This window comes from Brachycentrus maculatus, unplaced genomic scaffold (genome assembly GCF_059751285.1).
Source record: "Brachycentrus maculatus isolate JH-2025_06_01 unplaced genomic scaffold, ASM5975128v1 h1tg000285l, whole genome shotgun sequence".
NCBI lineage: Eukaryota > Metazoa > Arthropoda > Insecta > Trichoptera > Brachycentridae > Brachycentrus > Brachycentrus maculatus.
The window spans coordinates 735,562-760,039 of record NW_028281036.1 but is presented as its reverse complement, the minus strand read 5'-3'; the positions used below and the strand labels follow the sequence as shown (position 1 = coordinate 760,039).

The window sequence follows — 24,478 nt, the reverse complement described above, 5'->3', positions numbered from 1 at the left end:
TCCGATACAAGACGGCATCCAGGAAACTAAAAGGAAATAAAACTGGCATTTTTAATTTAAGTTTTACTTAGTAAATACCACTATTTCTTAAAATCCATTGTAAACAGAATGTCAGATGACAGACTTCCGTATTCACGTATTGCCCTTCAAGGAATGAAGGACGCAGACCCTCAGGCAGACCTCCAAAAAGGTGGAAAGACAGCTGGGAGTCAACATCCCAAGAGCTACAAGCGGAGGCACAAACAGATCCTTGGGATCTAGAAAAAGAAGAATCTCGGATCCCAGTGGGATGATGCGTGACTGTGGATGGCGTCTTGGTAGAGCAGGTGGAAAAGTTTAAATACCTGGGTGTGGACCTGTGTGGTCAAACGGATCTGCGATGCCAAGTGATGGGGCAAGTGAACAAAGCTGCAGCCATCTCAGGATGCCTGAAAAATGCTATATGGAAAAACCCCGAGATGAAGATCGGCAACAAAATCAAGATCTACAAAACTTGTGTCCGACCCATCATGACGTATGGAATCCAAAGTAGAGCAGACACTGCTACCACAAAAAACCCGCTTAGAGTGTCAGACATGAAGACTCTAAGAAGCATAACAGGCAAGAGTCTTCGAGATAGAATCAGAAATGCCAAGATCAGGGAAATATGCGAGATCGAAGATGTCGTTAGGTGGGGAAGACAACGAAGGAGACAATGGTATGCGCATGTGAGGAGAATGGAACCATCCAAACTCTCCCACATCGCACTGTATAGCCAACCCCATGGTAGACGACTCCCGGGCAGACCACCAAAGAGATGGGTCGATAGCTGGGAATCGACGTCGCAGGAGGCTAATCGCTCTTAAAAACAGGCCGCAAGGCCTATAATAAGAAGAAAAAAAAGAAGGCAAAATTAAAACCAACATACCTGCGCCGGTTTCATGACTACAGTATTTCCCGCCGCGAGGCAAGCGGCCATCTTCCAGCTGAGCATCATGAGCGGGTAGTTCCAGGGCGTGATGATGGCGCAGACGCCTATCGGCTCCTTCCTCGTGAAGGTCAGGTTCCTGTTGGGGCGCGCGTGATTCACCGGGATAGTGGACCCGTGCACCTTGTCGGCCCAGCCCGCAAAGTAGCGCCACGTGTCCACGGACATGCCCACGTGCGTCTTGAGAGCCAGCGTGTACACCGCGCCGGAGTCTATGGACTCAATTGTGGCCAGTTCTTCCTTGTGCTGATCCATCAGGTCGGCCAATCTGGAGGGAAGAATGGCACCATTGGATATTAGATCAGTCAATTAGTTAGTGCCATTAGGTACAAGGTATACAAGATGTAGTAGCTTAGGCCAGTGTTCCGCAAACATTTTCTATTCAAGGTATACCTACCAAATTAAGAAATTCAGAGGGGTATATTTACTATACGTATTATGGTAACATATTTAACATATCGCTCACTCCTTTCAAGAACGTCATAAATCAAAAATCGTCAATTTTCAGCTGTGCATGTTTTCGGAATGCCCAGAAAATGTACTATATCACAGCAAAAGAGGCATATTTTTAACTTCATATTTACCCGCTACAGGGCAGAAAGTGTTCTTTTTGCATTTTGAAGAAAAGGTATTATTTAATTTTTATTAAAATAAACTAGTTATTTTTCAAATGGAGAAAAAACCTTCAGGTTTAACCTAAAAAGATCTGATGCACAGTAAAAAGTTCAATAAGTGGCTTTATATTTATTTTTAAAAAATTGTATTATATTTTTAAACTTTGAAAACGTTCTACTGAAAAATCAAGTTTTTTTATTCATGACGTTCTTGAAAGGAGTGAGCGACATATCACTTAAGTATGTTTTATTATTATTATTGTATGTAATCCTGAAATTATCCGGAGCATTGGTCTGTATGTTCCCGATAGTTACCTAAGACAGCGTTGACATAGATTGTTTCACATTTCTATACACAGGACCAACCTGCCGATGGTTATGCCTGTAGGAAGAGCTACCGCTATGTTGAACAATATCACATTGGATATTGATCTGTTCCATGTGTCCGAAGGAGTTTTCCGAAGCGGGATTCTTCTACACCTTGAATATTGTTTGTTATGTATTTATTATTTTTTTATTGTTGAATAAATTGAATAAATTGAAATTGAAATTGAAATTATGTTTAATGCAAAATGTGAGCCTACTTAACAGAGCAAAGACAAAAAAAAATTGGAGGAATTGTGTTATTTTCACAAAAGTAAACTAATTTCCGCGGCACACCAACTAATCACCTCGGTACACCAGCGTGCCGCTGCATACACTTTGCGGAACAATGACTTAGGTCACAAAATTGGTAGCCGTGATATTTTTTATATTCTTAGTATGATTTTTTCCATAAAATTTTCCTGTCTCAATCAAAACAGACTATCTATTGTAAGTTATTTCTATAGTAATCTTCTTCTTCTTCAAACCCTTATCCGCACCCGATGGTGCATAGGGCACTGCATCATATAAATGCAGTGTTATCTTGATCGTTAACACATGAAGGAAAGGTAATACATAATAAATAATAGGTAATGAAGATACTATTGAATAAATATTAGAGTGAAAAATCACTAATATATTTATTTGACCCCCTCCTGGTTATTAAACCTGGGACCTCCAGTACGGTAGCGGTAGCTGACCATTACGCTACGGAGGCAGACTAGTATAAATCTAATATATATTAAATATCTCAAAAGAAAAGAAGATAAAAAGAGGATTACTTGTAAATTATTTGTCCCCTCTCCCTGGCGCTGATCTTTGACCACTCGCCTTCTTCAAACGCCTTCTTGGCCGCTTTCACCGCGCGGTCGACATCGTTAATCGACGCCGACTGCACTTTGCAGATCTCTGTTTCATCGGTCGGGTTGACAATGAGTAAGGTCTTGCCATTGTCGGAGTTCACAAACTCCCCATCAATCAAGAGCTGCGTGGGGAATTTGACCTTCATTTTGTTGACAAACATCTCGCAGCCGTCGTAGGAGATTTCCTTTTTGCTGTCTCCGCCCCTGGACTTGAGTGTGGCGGCGACTATGAATTCCTCGAACGACGTGTTCATGAACACATCTTCGTTTTGAAGTTCAAAGTTGAAAGCGTCTTTGATCTCTTCGATTAACCTCACGACGTCCATCGATCCGCCCCCGGAAGCGAAGAAGTCGGTGTCATCTTCGATATCTATTCTCAGAATGGAGTTCCAAATGGTTCTGATGCTCTCTTTCATCTCTAACTCTTCGCTCGTGAGCTCCAAGCTTGATTTGGACCCCTGACCCTTGAAATAATTATTCGCGGCGACCATTTTTCCATTGACTTTCATTCTTTGAATGTTGATCTGAAATAAATTTGATTTTTTAGTAATTGCGACTAGAGGCATTCGAAATGTGGCTACATCGTAGAATGTTACACATTCCATGGACCGATATGGTTCAATAAAAATGTGCACCAAAGAGCAAGAGCAGGGAGACAGTTGCTGACTGATATCAAGGTCCGGAAGGTGTCCTAACTGGGGCATGTGCTGAGAGGAGAGAAGTACGATCTATTGCACCTAATCATAAAAGGCAAAATAGAGGGTGGAAGAGGTGTGGGCAGAAGACAAATCTCCTGGCTCCGGAATATACGAGATTGGACGGGGATCGGGACCGTCGGGGCGTTGTTGTGTTGTTGTGACAAGGACAATTACTCTCAGGTGATAGTCAACATCGGGGAAGGCCTGACATGACACGAACAGAAGAAGAAGTTATCGCAGTGTTGGATTAACAGTTAGCCAAAACAAAGATAAATAATAATACTCTTAAACATTGATCTCTTGTGACTTTGTGGTCAAATGTCCTTGTTTGTAATACCAGACTATTATGTCCCTAAAAGAATATCACTGGACACCCAGGCGGAAGGAGAAAAGTAGGAAGACCCAGACGGAGGTGGGAAGACCAAGTGAGAAAGGATATGGTGCAGCTTCTTCAGGTGGCAAGCTGGAAGTTGGCCGCTGAGTAGAGGAGGGGTTAGAGGCGAATGTTGCCGAAAGCCAAGGCTCAAGATGGACCCCAAGAATTTTACGATAGAGACCTTGGGAGAACAAAGGAGGTGTCAGAAGACCCCAAAAGAGATGGTCCGACAACACAGTCGCCGTGGGAGGTAAAAACTGTCTGAAAGCAGCGACTGTTCAGAAGAAATGGAAAGAAAAGGAAGAGGCATATATCCAGCAGTGGAGGTCAGGGGGCACATGAAGAAGAAGAAGATAAGTCCAGAGTCCTCGATTGACACAGTATCAACAAATAATCAGTATAATCAAATTAGTGACCAGTCTTGCGCTCCAGATTCTGGAATATAAGAGTGGAATATATTTGACATTTGATATATTTTGACAAGGACGAAATAAGTGAATGAGCTCAACAATGGAGGAAGAATAATAAGTTGGAATATCTGGTGGACTTGAGGTTGGATCCCCTATTTGCTTGTGCAACTTACGGAGACTCCATCGTTGGCGGTGATCAGTAATCCAGCATCATGCACGATGGCGGGTTTCTTCAGCCCGACCAGTTGAAGAGGCTCTCCTTCGGGTAACTCCTTGTTCCACACGCTGGACCCGTACAGTCTGACTTCCACCAGCTTCTGATCTCCCGACTGCGAGGATTCAAGGTCGGCGCCGTTGCTCATCTCCGGGCGAATGAAGGAACAGGCTCCCGGGGCGGAGTCCATCCCGCGGATGAAGTTGTGAAGGTCTTGACCACTCTTGGACCAGTCGATCTAAAACAAAATAAATTTTGAACAAAATGAGCAATCACCTACAAGAAAAGTTTGTATTTTTTCAATTTATTCTACTTGTGGGGTGTAAAAGCAAGTTATTTGTCCACGAGATGCATGAATGCGGAAGAGGCAAAGATTGTTTACCAAGACAGATTGGAGTGGTGTTTTATTTTTTCTGCCTACCTCTGCGGAAAGTTGCGTGGCGATTAGTTAGTTTGTTATATTTTAATATTTAATAATATACATAGTTAATATAGTTGCGCGGAGCCACTCTAAAAAAGAGACAGTTCTTGTGTTTCGAGAGGGACTTTTTTCTTTTTTTTTTTAGAAAAAAAAAGTTTAACAAACCATATGCGTCTCGGGTTTGAAGAGTGCCGGATCATATGAAGCGCCTTCTGTAGGTTGCACTATACGAGGCGCAGTTCCATTGGCTATCATGTTGACAGACTGGGATAGTGCTTTGATACCTAGAAACAAAATAACATTCATAAAATATCCAATGAATCACATACAGTATCTAGTTTACTAATTTTGTCATTCAGTTCACTAACTTCATTATCTAGTTCACTTACTTCAACATCTATTTTACTAACTTCAACATGTAGTTTACTAACTTCAACATGCAGTTTACTAACTTCAACATGTAGTTTACTAATTTCAACATGTAGTTCACTAACTTCAACGTTTATTTTACTAATAGATTTATATTATCCACTGACACTTCGTGATGGAATTGCATTTTTAATATATTATTAGATTAAAAACCAATATTTTTAGCTTTTCCACTTTATTTGTCAATAAAATAAAGTGTAAATAAAGTGGAAAAGCTAAAAATATTGGTTTTAATCTAATAATATATTTATTTTACTAACTTCAAAATCTAGTTGACTAACTTCAACATCTAGTTCACTAACTTCAATAACTCATTTAATTACTTCAGCATCTAGTTACTAACTCGGTATCTAGTTGACTAACTCAGTGTCTAGTTGACTAATTTTAACATCTACTTTACCAACTCGGTATCTAATTGAATAACTTTAGCTTCTAGTTTAACTAACTCAGTATCTAGTTGACTAACTTTTTCAATTCAATTCAATTCAATTTATTCAATAAAAAAATAATATATACATAACAAACAATATTCAAGGCGTATATATTAAAAGTAAAAGTAAGCAAGAAGACTTAAAGGTGTAGAAGAATCCCGCTTCGGAAAACTCCTTCGGACACATGGAACAGATCAATATCCAATGTGATATTGTTCAACATAGCGGTAGCTCTTCCTACAGGCATAACCATCGGCAGGTTGGTCCTGTGTATAGAAATGTGAAACAATCTATGTCGACGCTGTCTTAGGTAACTATCGGGAACATACAGACCAATGCTCCGGATAATTTCAGGATTACCGATCATGCCGCGCAACAATCGATAAAAATGCGTAATTAAATACACATTCCTTCTAGTCTCTAAACTATTGTAGCCAAGCATACCCTGGAGAAACTGGGTCGGGTAGAGCCAAGGATAATATCCGTACTCTCTCATGTGGAGATACCTCAAAAACTTCTTTTGGACTTTCTCTACCATAAGAGAGTACTTAAGCTCGTGTGGCCCCCAGATCATCGAGCCACTCTCGAGTCTACTTCGCACCAAGGAGTTATAAAGAGTTCTCAGCACGCGGGTATTTTCGAAAACCCTGGCAGTACCCAGAACAAATCCTAGCATTTTCAATGCATTACCACTGACTGCCTCTATGTGATCGTGAAATGAAACTTCAGCATCTAGTTAACTAATGTCAGCAATTAGTCCACATCACATGAGAAAAAGTACTGCATTCTGATGTATATCAAACTGGTAGATATTGCCATCAGTAAGATTACTAGATTATGAATAAAATCAGAGTTTAGGATTTTCAAAAAAAATCTAAGTAAATGAAAGTACCTTCAGGATATAAGAATCTGTTGTAGAGGGTGTCCACAGTTTCATCCGGTGTGATGGAACAAGACTTTTGTAGAAGGATTGGTCCCGTATCTAGTCCATCGTCGGCCCAAAAGATCGACAACCCGCCGACTGTATCGCCCTCAATAAGCGTCCTTCAAAAATAAATGTATAAATATAAATTTTAAACAACCTTTTAAGAATTGTAAATAATAAAGTTTTTGGGACTCTAAGGAGCACATCTGGCAAGAGTCTACAAAATAGAATAAGGAACACCAATATAAGAGAAATATGCGTGATCCAAGACATCGTTAGGTGGGGAAGACAACGAAGTAGACAATGGTATGTGGCGCATAATATATAATGGTGTATGTGAGGAGGATGGAACCATCCAGACTCCCACACATTGCGCTGCGCGGCCAACCCTAAGGTAGATGACTCCCGGGCAGACCACCAAAGATATAGATTAACATCAACACTGGGAATCAACACTGCAGGAGGCTAATCCATCTTAAAAACAGGCCACAAGGCCTACACCAAGCAGAAGAGAGTTAATTTGATCAAATTGTTCACAAAAGATTATACAGGGGGTCCTAATATATACCTGTATGAGAATGGGATGATACGATTCAGTGCCCTATGCACCATTGGCTGCAGATAAGGTTTAGAAGAGGAAGAAAAAGAATTTCAAAGAGGACGAAAGTGACTTTGTCCTACCATGAGATGGATGAAGCCCCCCTGTGCCTTGGGAGTAGTGAAGGATGGTAGATGATGCTCTGGTAGATTGGGAGGTTGATGACTTCCATGGGGATAAACTGGCTGCAAAATGGTAGCACGTTGAGCTCTGCCCCAACCTAGAATGACAGTTATTTTTTATTTTTTAAATTTTAATTTCACTTCGTAAATATCACTGTTTCTAAAAATCTATTGTGACACATGTTTCTATGCTTTCCGTATCATTTTCAAATATACGGATATAATATTTCATATATAATAATATTTAATAGCCAACAATCTCACATGTAACAACATAATGCAGAAATCCTAAAAATTATCAACACATTTCGGACAGGTATTTTTACAGACTGTTTTTGACGGACGGGATTTGATAATTATGTACACATAGTTAAGACATTAACAAAGAGAATGGTGCCTATATAATATTCATATAAAAACATTGGACATCTTTTGTGCCTATGGAATGAGGCCGGCGCAGAAGGTAAGAATACCCTTCCTGTCTATAAGCATCAATCGACCAAACGGGTAGAAATAACTTTGCCGTCCGAAGTGTGTTAGTTAGAAAAGTCATTAGCAATATGAAAATGACTGAAGCTTCTCCCCTATTGTCTATGTTCCCACTTATAAAAAGAGCTTCTACTCTCTCTACACCCTTCAACGTCCCAAGGACGTTCATGATCATTCATAATTATCTGATTATTCACATTGCAATTAATTTTAATTTATGTTTTTATGTCTGTTTATACTTATGCACAAACACTATCTCCTGGCTAATTTCAAACCACTGTATAGGCTTCAAACTTTGACCAGTATTACTGTCGGTTTTTTTATGGTTGCAAGATATTGCTTCTTGGCAATAAGCCTGCAGATGTGCATATTTTCTGTACAAGAAATATTGAAAAGTTTTTATTTATTATATTTTTCATATAAGTTAATTATCAAATATTATAATAATTATAAATATAAAAACTAACTAACTAACCATCACGCCGCTTCCCCGCAGGGGTAGGCAGAGAGAATCGAACGCCACACCACTCTGTCTTTGCAAACATTCTTTGCCTCTTCTACATTCATGCATCTCCTCATACATACCCGACGATTATTACGACTCCTGACCCGGCCGCTTTCAAGTATTTGACATACCTGATTGTGCCAAGTTTTCCTCGGTCGTCCTCTGCTTCTTTTTCCAACTACATTCGCTCCATAAATTTGTTTAACCGTTCTTTCTTCACTCATACGCTCCACATGTCCAAACCATCTCAACACACCTTTCTTAATTTTATCGATAATGCTTATCTCAGCCTTACATTCTTTCCTTATTTCATCATTCGAACATCTATCAAACATCGTTTTGCCACACATTCGTCTGAGGGATCGCATTTCGACTGCATTCAGTCTGCTTTCATCCTTCTTTTGCCAACTCCATGCTTCGCTTCCATACATAAGTTAATAGTTAATATAGTTAATATACATTATAATAGTTAATATAGTTAATATACAAATAATAGTTAATAGTTAATAGTTAATAGTTAATAGTTAATATACAAATATTATAATAGTTAATTATCAAATATTATAATAAAGATGGCCGCAAAGCATAGCAACAAATAATTACATTGAATGATAATTTTTAAATAAATAGGTGTCATAATAAAGAGATATTATAAACAAATCTAAATTTTCCGTAGATAAAAAGTGACACATCACAATTGAGAGCTAAAAATACAATTTAAAAAACAGAGTAATAAAATTAAAAAGATAATGTCAACCTTGTTGACCTGAGCTTTCATAATCATACTATCACGCCAGTGACGAAACAACATCTCAAAATTACCAAATACTTTTGAATACATTGATAATAACACTTATCTTGTTTTGTACATATATAGGGTGAATTATTATGACCTTTTTTTAAATAAAAAATATGCATTTTAAATGTGGTGAGAATCGTTAAAACATGGTGTATTGAGAGAGTTCGAAACAAGGATATTTTAAGATGGAATAAAGTGAGAATGGAGATAAGATGAGAAAAGATAGTGAGAGAGATGTTATAGATACTATAAAGAAAATAAATCTAGTTGATTTGCTTTTAATTTAATTTTAGTTGGCCATTGAACTTTAGCCATTCAATAAGTGAGAGAAATACGAAAGAATACATATTTTACAAGATAAAGTAGAATGTAAAAGCTAAATTATAAATAAACTACTGTTCCTTATTCGCACCCAATGGTGCATAGGGTACTACATCAGATTGATATATTGTTGAGTTGAACGATAATTATATGAAGGTGATCGGTCCTGCGCTTCAAGTACCAGTAGAAGGTAAGGTTAAATAAATATTAGAGAGAAAAATCTCCATGAAATTTTTATGTCCTTGGGAATTGAATCTGGAACCTTCAGCATGGTAGCCAAAGCGATAATCACTTAACACACTAAGAACTGGAAAGGTGTTTCTTACAGTTTGTTCGATTGATGCTTAAGGATGGGAAGGGTATTTTTACCTTCTGCGACGGCCTCATTTCAAAGTCAGAAAAGAAGGAATCATTTTATGTTTTTATATGAATATTATGTACCAATATCTTTGTTAAGGTCTTAACTATATGTACACAATTCGCTCACTCCTTTCAAGAACGTCATAAATCAAAAAACTTGATTTTTCAGGAGAACGTTTTTAAAGTTTAAAAATATAATATAATGTATGAAAAATAAATATCAAGCCACTTATTAAACTTTTTACTGTGAAACAGGTATTTTTAGGTAAAACCTGAAGGTTCTTTCTCCATTTGAAAAATATTTAATATATTTAAAAAAATTAATAAACAATACCTTTTCTTCAAAATGCAAAAACAACACTTTCTGCCCTATAGCGGGTAAATATTAATTAAAAAATATGCCTCTTTTGCTGGGATAAAGTACATTTTCTGGGCATTCCGAAAACGTGCATAACTGAAAATTGAGGATTTTTGATTTATGAAGTTCTTGAAAGGAGTGAGCGAATTATAAAACCCCGTCGCCAGCGGTCCTCAGGCGTAAAAAACACCCATAATAATAATCAAATAAGTGGCTTTGAACACGGGACAGTTACAATGTCTCCATAGTGGAGTGGTTAGCGCATTTAAATACCACATGGTGAAAATACTACTACATATATGATATCCAAGAAAAGGTCAGCATAATTATCATTAATTTTTTTACTTAGTAAATACCACTATTTCTTACAATCTACTGTGACACGTGTTTCGATGCATTCCGAATCATTTTCAAACACCGTATGATGCGGAATGCATCGAAACACCAAATGATGCGGAATGCATCGAAACACGTGTCACAGCAGATTTTAAGAAATAGTGGTATTTACTAAGTAAAACATTAATTAAAAATGGATAAATATTACCACATATTAATTTTTTATGAATCGTAAAATTAATCATAACTAACTAACTTACGAACCATTACGCCGCTTCTCCGCAGGGGTAGGCAGAGAGAATAGAGCGCCACACCACTCTGTCTTTGCAAACATTCTTCGCCTCTTCCACGTTCATGTATCTCCTCATACATACCCGCCGATTGTTACGACTAACCTGACCACTTTCAAGTATTTGGCATACCTGATCGTGCCATGTTTTTCTCGGTCTTCCTCTGCTTCTTTTCCCACTAACATTCGCCGCATAAATTTGTTTTACCGTTCTTTCCTCACTCATTCGTTCTACATGTCCAAACCATCTCAACACACCTTTCTTAATTTTATCGATAATGCTTATCTCAGCTTTGCATTCCTTCCTTATTTCACTATTCGCACATCTATCATACATCGTTTTGTCGCACATTCTTCTGAGAGATCGCATTTCGACTGCATTCAGTCTACTTTCATCCTTCGTTTGCCAACTCCATGTTTCACTTTCATACATTAGAGTTGGAACCAGGACTCCTTTGTGCACTGCTAGTTTAGCTTCCGCTGATAGGTTTTTATTTGCTATTACTGATTTCAGTGCACCATTCACTTTGTTCCCAGCACTCAAAATTAATCATACTTCTGTGTAATTCACAATCAAGAAAGCACCGATCATTCTAATGCAGCTCCCCATTTTACATCACTGGTGCAGATAAAAGAAGAAAAAAAAACAAAATTATAATTATTACATACTATCAAATAACCTTCATTAAAATATCGTATATTTTTAACCTTTTTAATATCCATTTGAACTTTTAATCTCGTCAATTCATTATTTTTCATTTCAAAACAATATTATCTGTTTTATTTTGATTTATTGATTACTTAGGAAAAACATTTACGTAATTTTTTCATTTAACATATAAACATTTTCTAAAACTGACAATGCATAAGGAAATAATACACTAATGTAATGTATGCCATTATGCCCATTATTGAACATCCATATTGCATTAATTTTTGGAACTTTTATATATCGCTCACTCCTTTCAAGAACGTCATAAATAAAAAATCGTCAATTTTCAGTTGTGCATGTTTTCAGAATGCCCTGAAAATGTACTATATCCCAGCAAAAGTGGCATATTTTTAACTTAATATTTACCCGCTACAGGGCAGAAAGTGTTGTTTTTGCATTTTGAAGAAAAGGTATTGTTTTATTATTTTTTTAAATAAACTAAATATTTTACAAGTGGAGAAAAAACCTTCTGGTTTTACCTAAAAAGATCTGTTGCACAGTAAATAGTTCAGTAAGTGGCTTGATATTTATTTTTAATTCATTGTATTATATTTTTAAACTTTAAAAACGTTCTCCTGAAAAATCGAGTTTTTTGATTTCTGACGTTCTTGAAAGGAGTGAGCGATATGCAATGCTCTTGGATCCCTTTCACAATTGGCAATTCAATAGATCTAGAAGCATGGCTGATATTGGCGCCATCAATTAAAAAAATTATATAATCCGTAGGATAAATAATCCTGTATAACCCTTATCTGCACTCAATGGTGCATAGAGCACTGCATTGTATAGAAGCTGTGTCATCTTGTTTGTTAAATACATGAAGGTAAGGTGATCAGCCCTCCGGTTCAGGTCCCAGTCCAGGGTAATATTAAATAATATTTGAGTGAAAAATTATTCACATTTGTTTTGACCCCTCTGGGAATCGAACCCGGGGCCTCCAACACAGTAGTCAAACGTGTTGACCACTACCCTACAGAGGCGGACAAAAAAAGTCATAAATAAATATTAATTTAAAAAAAATCTGTACAGAATTTGTGGAAATTTCCATTGTATACATCAAGGGTGGCCAACCCGCGGCCCGCGGGCCGTATGCGGCCTGCGACGCCCTTACGTGCGGCCTGCGGCCATGTATGAAGAATATATTTTTATATCAGAGATATATTTGTGATACACGGTTTGATGCATCAACAAAATTTATGCCCTCAAGTATTCTATGAGCCAAGTCATGCATGTTGTTATAAAAACAGTGAACAATATCCATTTGCACGAGCTTCAGCATCGCCAATTTAACGCAATCTCAAAAAATCTCGAAAACCAGTCTAAGTGTGCAACTTCAACTGTTGAAATAGATTTAGAAAAATTAAGTAAGCGAAGAGAAACTCAAATCTCAAACTGAGTTGTCATTTATAAATTGGTTTTTATTAAAACAAAAATGTTATTAATTTATTATTAGATTAAAACCAATATTTTTAGCTTTTCCACTTTTTTATTTGACCAGCGACCGGGTTTCGTCGTTACCGACATCATCAGACTGGTGAGAGGCTATACAAATTGTTATGTTATATATAAAAGAAGGCAGGAGTTGATAACCATGATTTGATATAATTTTTTAAAAATTATATCAAATCATGGTTATCAACTCCTGCCTTCTTTTATATATAACATAACAATTTGTATAGCCTCTCACCAGTCTGATGATGTCGGTAACGACGAAACCCGGTCGCTGGTCAAATAAAAAAGTGGAAAAGCTAAAAATATTGGTTTTAATCTAATAATAAATTAAAAATGCAATTCCATCACGAAGTGTCAGTGGATAATATAAATCTATTAAAAATATTATTATTGTTTGATTCATATGTCCTAATTAATAATATTGATTGTTAAAATTTTCTTAATGTTTATTACTAAACCAGTTTGTCCGCCTCCGTAGTGTAATGGTCTGCACGCTCGGCTACCGTTCTGGAGGTCCCGGGTTGGATTCCCAAGGGGGGTAAAATAAATAGAAGTGATTTTTTCACTGTCATATTTATTCAATATTATCCTGGACTGGTACCTGAAGCGGTGGGCTGATCACCTTTCCTTCATGTGTAAACGATCAAGATAACACTGCGTTTATATGACGCATTGCCCTATTTTTAAATACCACTATTTCTTAAAATCTACTGTGACACGTGTTTCGATGCATTCCGAATCATTTTCAAACACCGTATGATGCGGAATGCATCGAAACACCAAATGATGCGGAATGCATCGAAACACGTGTCACAGCAGATTTGAAGAAATAGTGGTATTTACTAAGTAAAACATTAATTAAAAATGGATAGATTTTACCACATATTAATTTTTTTATGAATCGTAAAATGAATCATACTTCTGTGTAATTCACAATGCACCTATGCACCATTGGGGTGCGGATAAGGGTTTTATTATTATTATTATTATTAAAATTTTCTTAATGTTTATTACTATACCAATACATTTTTTGTTGGTTCATTGTATGTTTTCCACTCTCTTCTGGTCGTAGTAATGTTTTCTTTCTTCATAATTGCCATGATTTTACTTTCTGATTACCTCCGCATTCAAATTATTATTATTTTTTATTTTTATTTATTTCTTAAGTTAGCTTATATTAAAACTAATATAAACTATTATGTATATACATTTACATCATCTTTATATATTTACATTTCCTTACAGTAACTTAGACATTTATTTTTAAATTCTTTCAGACACTTTTCATTCTTCATACATTCAGGCATCTCATCATACATTTTTAAACCCTTATACATCAAGCAATTTTGCGACTCAGCTCTTTTCAATAATGGTAGTCTTATTTTATCCTTTTGTCTAGTAGCATATTCGTGACAATTTTTGTTTAAGACAACTTTATCCTTAAAATATTTTGGCAACTTATCGTGAAAAAATTTATGTACAAATATCAACATATTAAATTTAAGTCTTCTTCTTACAGATAACCATTTTAGTTCATCTCTCATTCCTTTTACATTGCTATATTTATTCTTCCCAAGAACTATTCTCATCGCCCTATTTTGTGCAATTTCTAGTTTATTTAGATTTCCTTCGTTTGCTAAAAATAACACTGTTGAGCAGTAATCTATGTGTGGAAGAATGATTGTTTTGTAAATTAGTTCTGCAGTATCTTTATTTAATTTATTCCTTAATCTACTAAGGAAAAATATTTTTTTTGATATTTTTTTATTAACGTGTTCAAAATTTGCATTTAATGTCAATTTTGAATCTAGTATTATGCCCAAATATTTCATTTCATCAACATTATATATAATATGTACTTATAAAAAATTAATAAGTATGATATTATATTCTTTACTATAAAAAAATTCTAATGTCAGTATGTAGCCCTTGGGGAAATTTTATGTCATCGATGCGGCCCGGGATGCTATTTGGGTTGGCCAGGCCTGCTCTAAATGATTGGTCAACGTTTTCAGCTGTCTTTCATCTGTCGTTTCAAATGCCTTGGCAACAAAATTACATCACAAGATAAATTTTCACTGTCATGTGTAAATTGTAAATCTAAATAATATTCTAAAACACCTGCTTTAGTGAAATATTTTTGAATACAGCACTGACGCAAACAACTTTATTCGAAAATGTGCAGTACTTGTTAGAGGTATGTTGATATAATAAAGTCAGGATTTTTCAACATCTAAATTTCGACTATTTAACATGATAATTACTAAGTTAAAGCGATGTGTCGGCAATGTTGCCAGCAGTGAAAATAAGAAAATGATAAATATTTCAAAGTGCAATGGATCATTCTCATGATGTGTTATTATTGGCTAGTAAAATAATATGAAAAATCACAAGACTATCGGTAACATTCTTAATGAAATCTATAGAGAAGTAAGGGAGATATGAAGGTTTAAACTTTAGATATTTGAATAAAACGAAAAACGGACACCGCTATATGTCATAAAATTTTACATCATCGGGTGTGTTATGGGGCGTATCCCTTTATTTATCTGCATTATAGAGATGTAATAGTAGTAGTGTGGATTCGCTTCTGTGACGTCATTCGTTACCAACTTACGAAAACAACATTTTTACCAATGCGAATTTCGCCAAAGAAAATGATGAATGAAAATATTGATTATATCGGCTGTTTTAAACACAAAACGAGTCTTACACAATCCTATAAAGGTTGAGTATGTTAAATTAGATATTCCTCCCGAGTGATAATACCCTAATGTCCATTATGAAGATCAAATAATTCAAATAAAAGTGAACTGCGGGGTTCTTTGCGAAAACTGACTATTTCCATATAACATGTTTTCAGAAGACTATAATTACTGAAAAATTTATCAAAATAAAACAATACATCAAATATGGAATGAAAATAAATCTTTAAAGTTGTAATTATAAATAAACAATGAACCTTGTCTGCGCTGAATGCAGGGGCGTGCATTCCATATAGCAGAAATCAGTGCCTTTCCTAACTTACCTACGTGACATATAAAAAGGCAACCAGTACCTACACTACCTTACTAAGTAGTAGTACCTAAATTATCTTACTACTTACCTGGACTGCCTACACTAATTCATTTAATTTGAGGTAGTAAGGTAAGCTAGGTACTACTTAGTTAGGGTAGGTACTGGTTGTTTTTTTTTTCACATATTTAGAACATTTTTTTTGCAGAGATCCACCAAGCCACCTTGTGTGTCTTGTCGGTGGAGTTCTTTTTAAATACATTTTTTATTGTTTTTAACGATTTTAACCTAATATACACACAAAAAAAAGAGAGAAAAATTAAGAATATAAACATTTTACAATTTTCATAAAATTAACACTTAATCAATTTTACCCATTCCTTTATTTTGCCTTTGTTCCTTATTTTATTTTGACCTCTAACATCCGTCGGCAACAAATTAAAAATGTTTTTAAATGTCACGCGGGTAAGTTAGGATAGGCACTGCTTTTCTGCCTATGTGGAATATATACACCCCTATATATTATGTACTATTGGCGTCTGACAAATTCTCAATTTGGAAAAGAACCCAACAGCAGAAAGTTGGAATTTAAAACTCACAGATTTGTAGTCCGCTACTATTTCTGGTATGGCGACTCCCTTCGATCGCCATGCTTTCACTTTGAACACGGGCGTTTCATTCACTCTTGCAATTGTGGCTAAAAAAATAATTATACATACTTTTAAAATTATCGGTACTTACAATGTATATCCATTGCTGTTAATGGCTAAAAGAGAAAGGTAAATCACATTTGACTGCAGAAACGTATGATTAGAAAGGAATGCATTCGCAAAAGTGAATAATAATGAGTTTTAAGTTAACATTATTTTGAGTGTGTCCAAATACTTGTTCACAAATCTGGATTATCTCCAATCGTAGGAGTATTTTTCATATTATTTTTTGACATCTCATCAAAGATAAAGAAGAATATGGAAGTCTGGGCATTTACGAGGTTGACAACCGTCATAGGCTAGTTTAAGTGATCACCAATAGATGTCTCTAGTGAAGTTGTAGTGATTCAAGAACAATGAATGTTTAAAAAAATTGGTTCATATATATATATATATATATATATATATATATGTAGAACTTCCAAGAATTTGAGTAGTGTGGTTGTCAATAATGGGTAGAATTGGTGAATTTTACGCATGTGTAAAGTGAAAGTCTTCATCTTTGATGAGATGTCAAAAAATATTTTTTTAAAGTTTATTTTACTTCATTTTATTTTTTGACATCTCAACAAAGATAATGAAGAATATGGAAGTCTGGGCATTTACGGGGCTTATGACCGTCATATAGGCTGGTTTAAGTGATCACTTTACACACGTTTAACATTTACCAATTCTACTCATGATTGACAACCACACTACTCAAATTCTTGGAAGTTCTATATATCGCTCACTCCTTTCAACAACGTGAAATATCAAAAAACTTGACTTTTCAGGAGATCGTTTTTAAAGTTTAAAAATATAATGAAATGTATTAAAAATAAATATGAAGCCACTTATTGAACTTTTTACTGTGCAAATCTTTTTAGGTAAAACCTGAATGTTTTTTCAATTGTGCAATTAAAAAAATAATTAAACAATACCTTTTCTTCAAAATGAAAAAACAACACTTTCTGCCCTGTATCGGGAAAATATTAAGTTTAAAATATGCCACTTTTCCTGGGATATAGTACATTTTTTGGGCATTCCCAAAACATGCACAACTGAAAATTGTTGATTTTTTATATATGACGTTATTGAAAGGAGTGAGCGATATATTGTATAATCCAATTTCGAAACTGTACTTGAATCACTAGAATTTTCACTACAGACTATTGGTGAGATGAAGAAGCTTTTTCATTGAGCAGAAACTCTTTTATTTGTATGTGAAGTCCGAATCCTGAATTATAATCACATACATGAGAAAACGCCAGAAAATATCCTTTCCATTTTATTATTTTAGCTTATAATTTGACCAGATAATTTATTTACAACATTTTGAGTGTGTACAAATACTTGTTTGCAAATCTGGATAATTTTTAATTACAGATTTTTTTTCATATTATTTTTTGACATCTCAACATAGATGAAGAAGAATATGGAAGTTTGGGCATTTATGGGGCTTACTTAGCCTAGTTGTTGATTAAAAACTACAAATATTCATTTTTTAAATAAAATTCAATCATTCTTTGTCAACATTTCTTTGGTTTTATAAGGTTTTTTTTCTAAGTATACCTTTTTTTAGTAACAAATAATTTCTAAATAAACAGGATGTAGTAATCATTCATCTGTCTAGCACAATAATCATGTCGCTCACTCCTTTCAAGAACGTCATAAATCAAAAAACTTGATTTTTCAGGAGAACGTTTTTAAAGTTCAAACATAAAATACAATGTATTAAAAATAAATATCGAGCCACTTATTTAACTTTTTACTGTGTAATAGATCTTTTTAAGTAAAACCTGAATATTTTTTTTCCATTTGAAAAATATTTAGTATATTTAAAAAAATAATTAAACAATACCTTTTCTTCAAAATGCAAAATTAACACAAAAATAACGCCCTGTAGCGGGTAAATGTTAAGTTTAAAATATGCCGCTTTTGCTGGGATGTAGTACATTTTCTGGGCATTACGAAAACATGCACAACTCAAAATTGACGATTTTTGATTTATGACGTTCTTGAAAGGAGTGAGCGATGTGTCCATACCTTTTTAATCAAAACAAACTAGCGGCACAAATATCCATTTTTATTTCAATTATTTATCCATTTCCATAGCTAAATTAGTGAAATATCAATTTGAACTCTATTTTTTTATATAATAAAAATTAAATAAAAATAGTTCAAAATACATATTAAGCCATTAAAATAGTATTTTTTTTAAACCTTAGATTTATGGCAAATATTAAATACCCTTTTCAATAATGGTCAGCATGCTCGGCTGCCATACTGAAGGTACGGGTTCGATTACCAGAGGGGAGGGGGTGAAAAAAATATTAGTGATTTTACACACTTTATATTACCCTGGACTGTTCCCTGAAGCGCAGGAGTGGTCACCTTGCCTTCATGTAAGTGACGATCAAGATAACACTACGTCAATGCGATGCAGTGCCCTATGGACCGTTGGGTGCGGATAATGGTTAGAATGAAATGAATTTCAATAAAAAATAAATCTTCTTTGACCTTTATCTGCACTCAGGTGGTGCATAGGGCACTGCATCACGTCAATACGCGGTGTTAACTTGAAAATTAATTATATTAAAGCAAAGTTTGGGAATTTGGGAGTGAAATATATTTTTTGGGATGCAGATGACGAAAATGAAGAAGCACAGGATGAATAACATTATTGCTATATGTACACACGGGGTTGCATACCTGTAATCGTACTAGCTTGCGTAATATGTACTTATTTAAATTAGTGAATCTAAATAATTTGATTTATTTCCAGAAATATTTTTTGAAAAGTACCTACGTTAAAAAAAACCGGTAGGTACTAGATTAAAAAAAAAAACAACTACAAAACATTTAAAAGCTACGAAAAAAGAATAAATAATATATACGCAGACCCACGTACCAAATAATGATGCTTATTTTTTTTATTAAATAATTTTATATAATTTTAATAAATACTACATAAATATTAACTCACCTAGTGGATCTTCTCTATTTCCTTTGTCCAAAACTGTAAAAACACCGACAATTTTATGCCCATCTTTTTGCAATAATTTGAAAACTTCCGCCGCAAATGTGCTCTGACCAATCAGCGCGATCCTCAGCGAGCGTTTTGGCGCCTAAAATGACAACTGTCAGTGAAACAAGGACTGCATAATAATAATAAACGTGAATTAAAACGACATCGTAAGGGACTTTTGAACGTCCACGCGATAGAGTTAAATGTAAATCTAGTGATTTCACCTCTTCGGAGATAGATATCGGCGGCATTTTCAAAAGATATGTCCCGATTTGTCTGAAGATGTTTTTTGACATGCACGCATGTAAATCGGTTCCGAGTTATAGACGCGAGTCGACCGTCGCCGGGGAGAGGTTATTTACAAATGATTGACCGAATACGGAATCGCTGGATATTTTTTACAGTTCAACTAGTGTTGTTAGGCAATAATTTGTTTGTACTGATTGTACATTATACAGGTTTTATCAAAAGCTAACACACTCGCGCCGGGCGGTGTTGCCCAGTTTGTGTACACAAATTCCATTATCTATCAGCTGTGGAGGAAACCGGGCGAATCTGGCAACGCAATCCCTATTTTAATTTTAAGTTACATAATAACCAGGGATTTTCTTTAATGTAACGCGGTGGAACGGCGTTCCGGATTTTTTCACGGATATTTTTTTATTTATTTTTATTTTCAAAATTAATTAGACGAAAAAATGTTTGCAATTACATTATTACAATCTGTATTTATATAATTCATCAAAATGTTTAAATATGGTATTGTAATGAATATTCAAATGATCTTTGGACATATATTTTTTTAGTAAAAAGCTTCACATGTTTAATTTATTATATTTTATGTTTTTACTTATGCACAAACACTATTTATTTAAAACAGATGTGTAAGCTACACTACCTACACATTCACTATTTGGTTTTTGTGTGGTTGGAAGGCATTGCTTCTTAGCAATAAGCCCGTCCAATGTAATGTATATTCTGTACAAGAATTTCAATAAATAATTAGGACACCGCTTATTTGAATGGGTCTATTGCGGTATTTTATTTTATTTGGGAATTTAACAAAACAGTACCATCAAGTTATACACATATCGTAGTCATACAGGAGAAAGTGCATTTTTTACAAAAATGTGATCATTGACTATTCGATATCTTACTAGCATTAATATTGCCCTGAAAAAAATCCCAAAAGATTTTAAACTTGGAAGTATTATATATTGACTTGTTGAAAATGACTAACTGCATTGATGTTTATTTTCTTGCCAAGCAAAAGTGACTTAAATGGCTATCCTGAACATTTTACGTTTTGTTAGTTGGTCACTTTCTCCTGTACGACTACGATATACAAGTATTACAAAGCAATTACTGTTCCAATCACAAAATTCCACATTTGTAAAAATACCTGGAAGAGCGACGGGAGGGAGGAAAAGTGGAAAGGTGAATGATCAAAGCTCAAGCCAAAGACAAATTGTAAGAAACGAGGGACACACCAGGATATCAATGTTGACTGATATAGTTGAATGATCTCACCGCTATTATACAAAGATAAGTATTGGGTTGTAATCCCGTTCTTAGTGTCACAGATTCTAAGTCAGAATTTCTGGGTTCAATCCCAATCTACCAAAACTTGATATCTATTTTTAACAACGGGTCACTCAGGCCTAGAAAAATAGTATGAAATAAAAATAAGAAGATAAATACAGCAGGACCTCTACAATCCGAACGCTGAAAATTTACCCCCTGTTCGGACTAGTGGAGCGTTCGGATTACAGTACAAAGAATCTGTGGGGTATTTTTATCAAATAAAACAATTATGTATTTTGAAATTTTAAATGTATTTTTTTTAAAGAAATCAAATATTTAGGTGTTCGAGATTTATTTAATGACAAATAAAAGCTTTGTCTTGCAATTTACGTAAAAGCATCATCTCTGGCACAGGAATATCCACTTGGTCAGCCCATTATAGGCATGTATTTAAGGCAGACACTGTGCTTGAATGGTGAATACTTGCTACAGCTTCCGTGTCAAACATTTCTTCACTTTTTCTTGTGTAACTTGCCTTATTATCTCCCTCCCGTTGCTCTTCCTTGTCATAGTTTAAGAAGTGCGGTATGGATGAGTGCTGTAATTCCCTTTTTTGTTAAAAATTTTTTTTTAAGTTACAAGTTTTAAAGATATTTCTAAATATTTATATAAGACTATAATATATTTGATTGGTGGTCCATATCATTCACATTACTCTTTTACCAGATCAAGAAGCTAACAGCTGCCCAAGAAACTAGTTTTTACCAGAAACTGGAGTAATAATTATACGCCATTTATTCAGCTTGATGTAAAACAGTTAACTTTCTTTTCAGTATGCACATGCTACCAACAATTTTGCCTCATTTTAACCACTGAATGCTTTTCTGACGCTCCTCAAACATTTCCAGCTGAATAAATACTTAAATTTTTTATTTATTCTGACTAAGGCAAAAATAAATAAAGAAGGTGTTTGTAAGACTTTTATTTTATTTTTTTATTTACATTAATACTATACATTTATTTTAAGAAATATTTTAAACATATTAAAAATATTTTTTTGCAGAGACCCACCAAGCCACCTTGTGCGTCTTGTTGGCGGAGTTCTTTTTACATACATTTTTTATTGTTTTTATTTATTTTAACCTAATATACACACAAAAAAGAGAGAGATAATTAAGAATATGTACTATTTTACAATTTTCATAGAATTAATTCTTGATCATTTACCCATTCCTTTATTTTGCCTTTGTTCCATATTTTATTTTAACCCCTAACCTCCGTCGGCAACAAATTAAAAATGTTTGGAACGATATATTGCAGTGTTCGACTCCCATACTTACTGTTAATTCTTGGGACTATCAAACCTTCATTACAATCAATCAGAACCTAAAATCTTGTGGTGTCAAAAGTCTGCATAATCGGAGGGCATCTATGACTAGATGTATGGATGTGAAGGAAGCGAAGAATGTATGTCAAGACAGAAGAGTGTGGCATTCCATGCTCTCTACCTACCTCTGCGACGAAACAGGTTAATGGAAACAGTATTCGACTCCCATACTTACTGTTAATTCTTGGGACTATCAAACCTTCATTACAATCAATCAGAACCTAAAATCTTGTGGTGTCAAAAGTCTGCATAATCGGAGGGCATGTATGACTAGATGTATGGATGTGAAGGAAGCGAAGAATGTATGTCAAGACAGAAGAGTGTGGCATTCCATGCTCTCTACCTAACTCTGCGACGAAACGGCGTGATGGTAGTAGTAGTAGATAAATTAATATTTCTTACAGGTATAGATTGAACAGCCCAAGAATTACGCTGGCATGCCTATAAAATAATATGAATTCATTAATATTGACAGAGTACCAATAAAGATTTGATTGAATGTTTCACCTTGCAAACTGGTTCAAACCGGATCAGTAAAACATTGAAACTAGTTTCACGTCCTGTTATTTGTTGTTTATGTTTTGTCATTATCTTGGGTAATTGAAAACCAGTTTGTAACTAACATTTTGCTTTTTATAGAAGCATAAATGTATCATCCATTTTCTTGGAGTATAGGAAATTGGGCAAATCAAGACCTAGACTTGAATCATCTTGGAATATTGTTGGAAAGCAAAATGTTAGGACAATGTTTCAAAATGATATTAGGCTAGTATCATTTTTAAGCATTGGTGGAGAATAAAATGTTATACAATGTTTCAAAGTGATATTCTAATATCATTTTGAAACATTGTTGTAAAACATAATGCTCTGTGCCGTTTTTTAAGATTTTTTTGTTTGTATTATCATCTTTTTTAACCCTAATATGCACCCAATTATGCATAGGGCACTGTTTGTATTGTCGCAATGTTATTTTGATTGTTAATTGCATCAAGGCTACCTTGCTTGATCAGCTCTTCTTGTACCAGTCCAGGATGAGATATTAAATAAGTACTAGAATGAAAAATCAGCTATATTTATTTTAACCTCCATAGGAATCGAACCAAACGTGCCTACCACTACACTACAGAGGCAGACGCCTTCATTTTATCATTTCTTCATTCATTTTTGACATAACACAATTCATTAAAACACATGACCGTGACATATCTGCTGTTAACCTTTCCCTCTTGGTGATATGTATTTACTACAGCTCAAGACCCTTCCCTTACGATGCTTAAACTTCCGCCCGCTCCGGTGATATGTATTTTGTGCATCATATGAAAATGTGATTAAAAAACGGGAAAAATGTGAATGTTCCTAAATGTTGCTTTTATTGACCATAGTTGAAATGTATTAATTTTGTAATGTTAGCTCTGATAAGTACCTAAAAAATAAAAATAAAATACATCGTAAGTATCTGCCACAGCTAGTGTACCGATACAACCATCCTGAATGATGTCTTGTCTAAAATGAGATTAACCGAAACATTATGAAGCCGCATGCGCATGTACGTAAAGTGTGGCCCGCACGCATACTCTGAGAAACGTCTGTGTATTGGTGATTCTATCCCCGATTTATTGTACAATTTATTTATTTCCGTCGCTGCAAATGAATAACTTTATATTATAATGCTTTTATGTAACATGTTATCACGGAGGAATACAAAAAATTCTGATATTTTTCTCTATGTATTATATTTTATACTGATATTCTCATTTTTAATGTCCAATATATTAAGATAATA

At 34.7% G+C, this 24,478-nt stretch overlaps 1 protein-coding gene across 1 annotated transcript in view; it reads right to left on the bottom strand.

The window, feature by feature from the left end:
* The window catches only part of LOC148305118 (cytosolic 10-formyltetrahydrofolate dehydrogenase), a 30,372-nt gene extending 10,223 nt beyond the window's left edge, over positions 1-20,149 (bottom strand). The window contains exons 1-9 of the mRNA XM_088267208.1: positions 20,009-20,149; positions 19,743-19,884; positions 16,667-16,764; positions 7,393-7,529; positions 6,679-6,830; positions 5,092-5,210; positions 4,465-4,743; positions 2,727-3,331; positions 908-1,235 (exon numbers count right to left, since the gene is read on the bottom strand). Of these exons, the coding sequence (XP_088123334.1) occupies positions 908-1,235; positions 2,727-3,331; positions 4,465-4,743; positions 5,092-5,210; positions 6,679-6,830; positions 7,393-7,529; positions 16,667-16,764; positions 19,743-19,884; positions 20,009-20,080 (1,932 nt within the window). The 5' untranslated portion in view covers positions 20,081-20,149. The remainder of the gene's footprint in view (positions 1-907; positions 1,236-2,726; positions 3,332-4,464; positions 4,744-5,091; positions 5,211-6,678; positions 6,831-7,392; positions 7,530-16,666; positions 16,765-19,742; positions 19,885-20,008) is intronic.
* Positions 20,150-24,478: the final 4,329 nt, after the last annotated feature.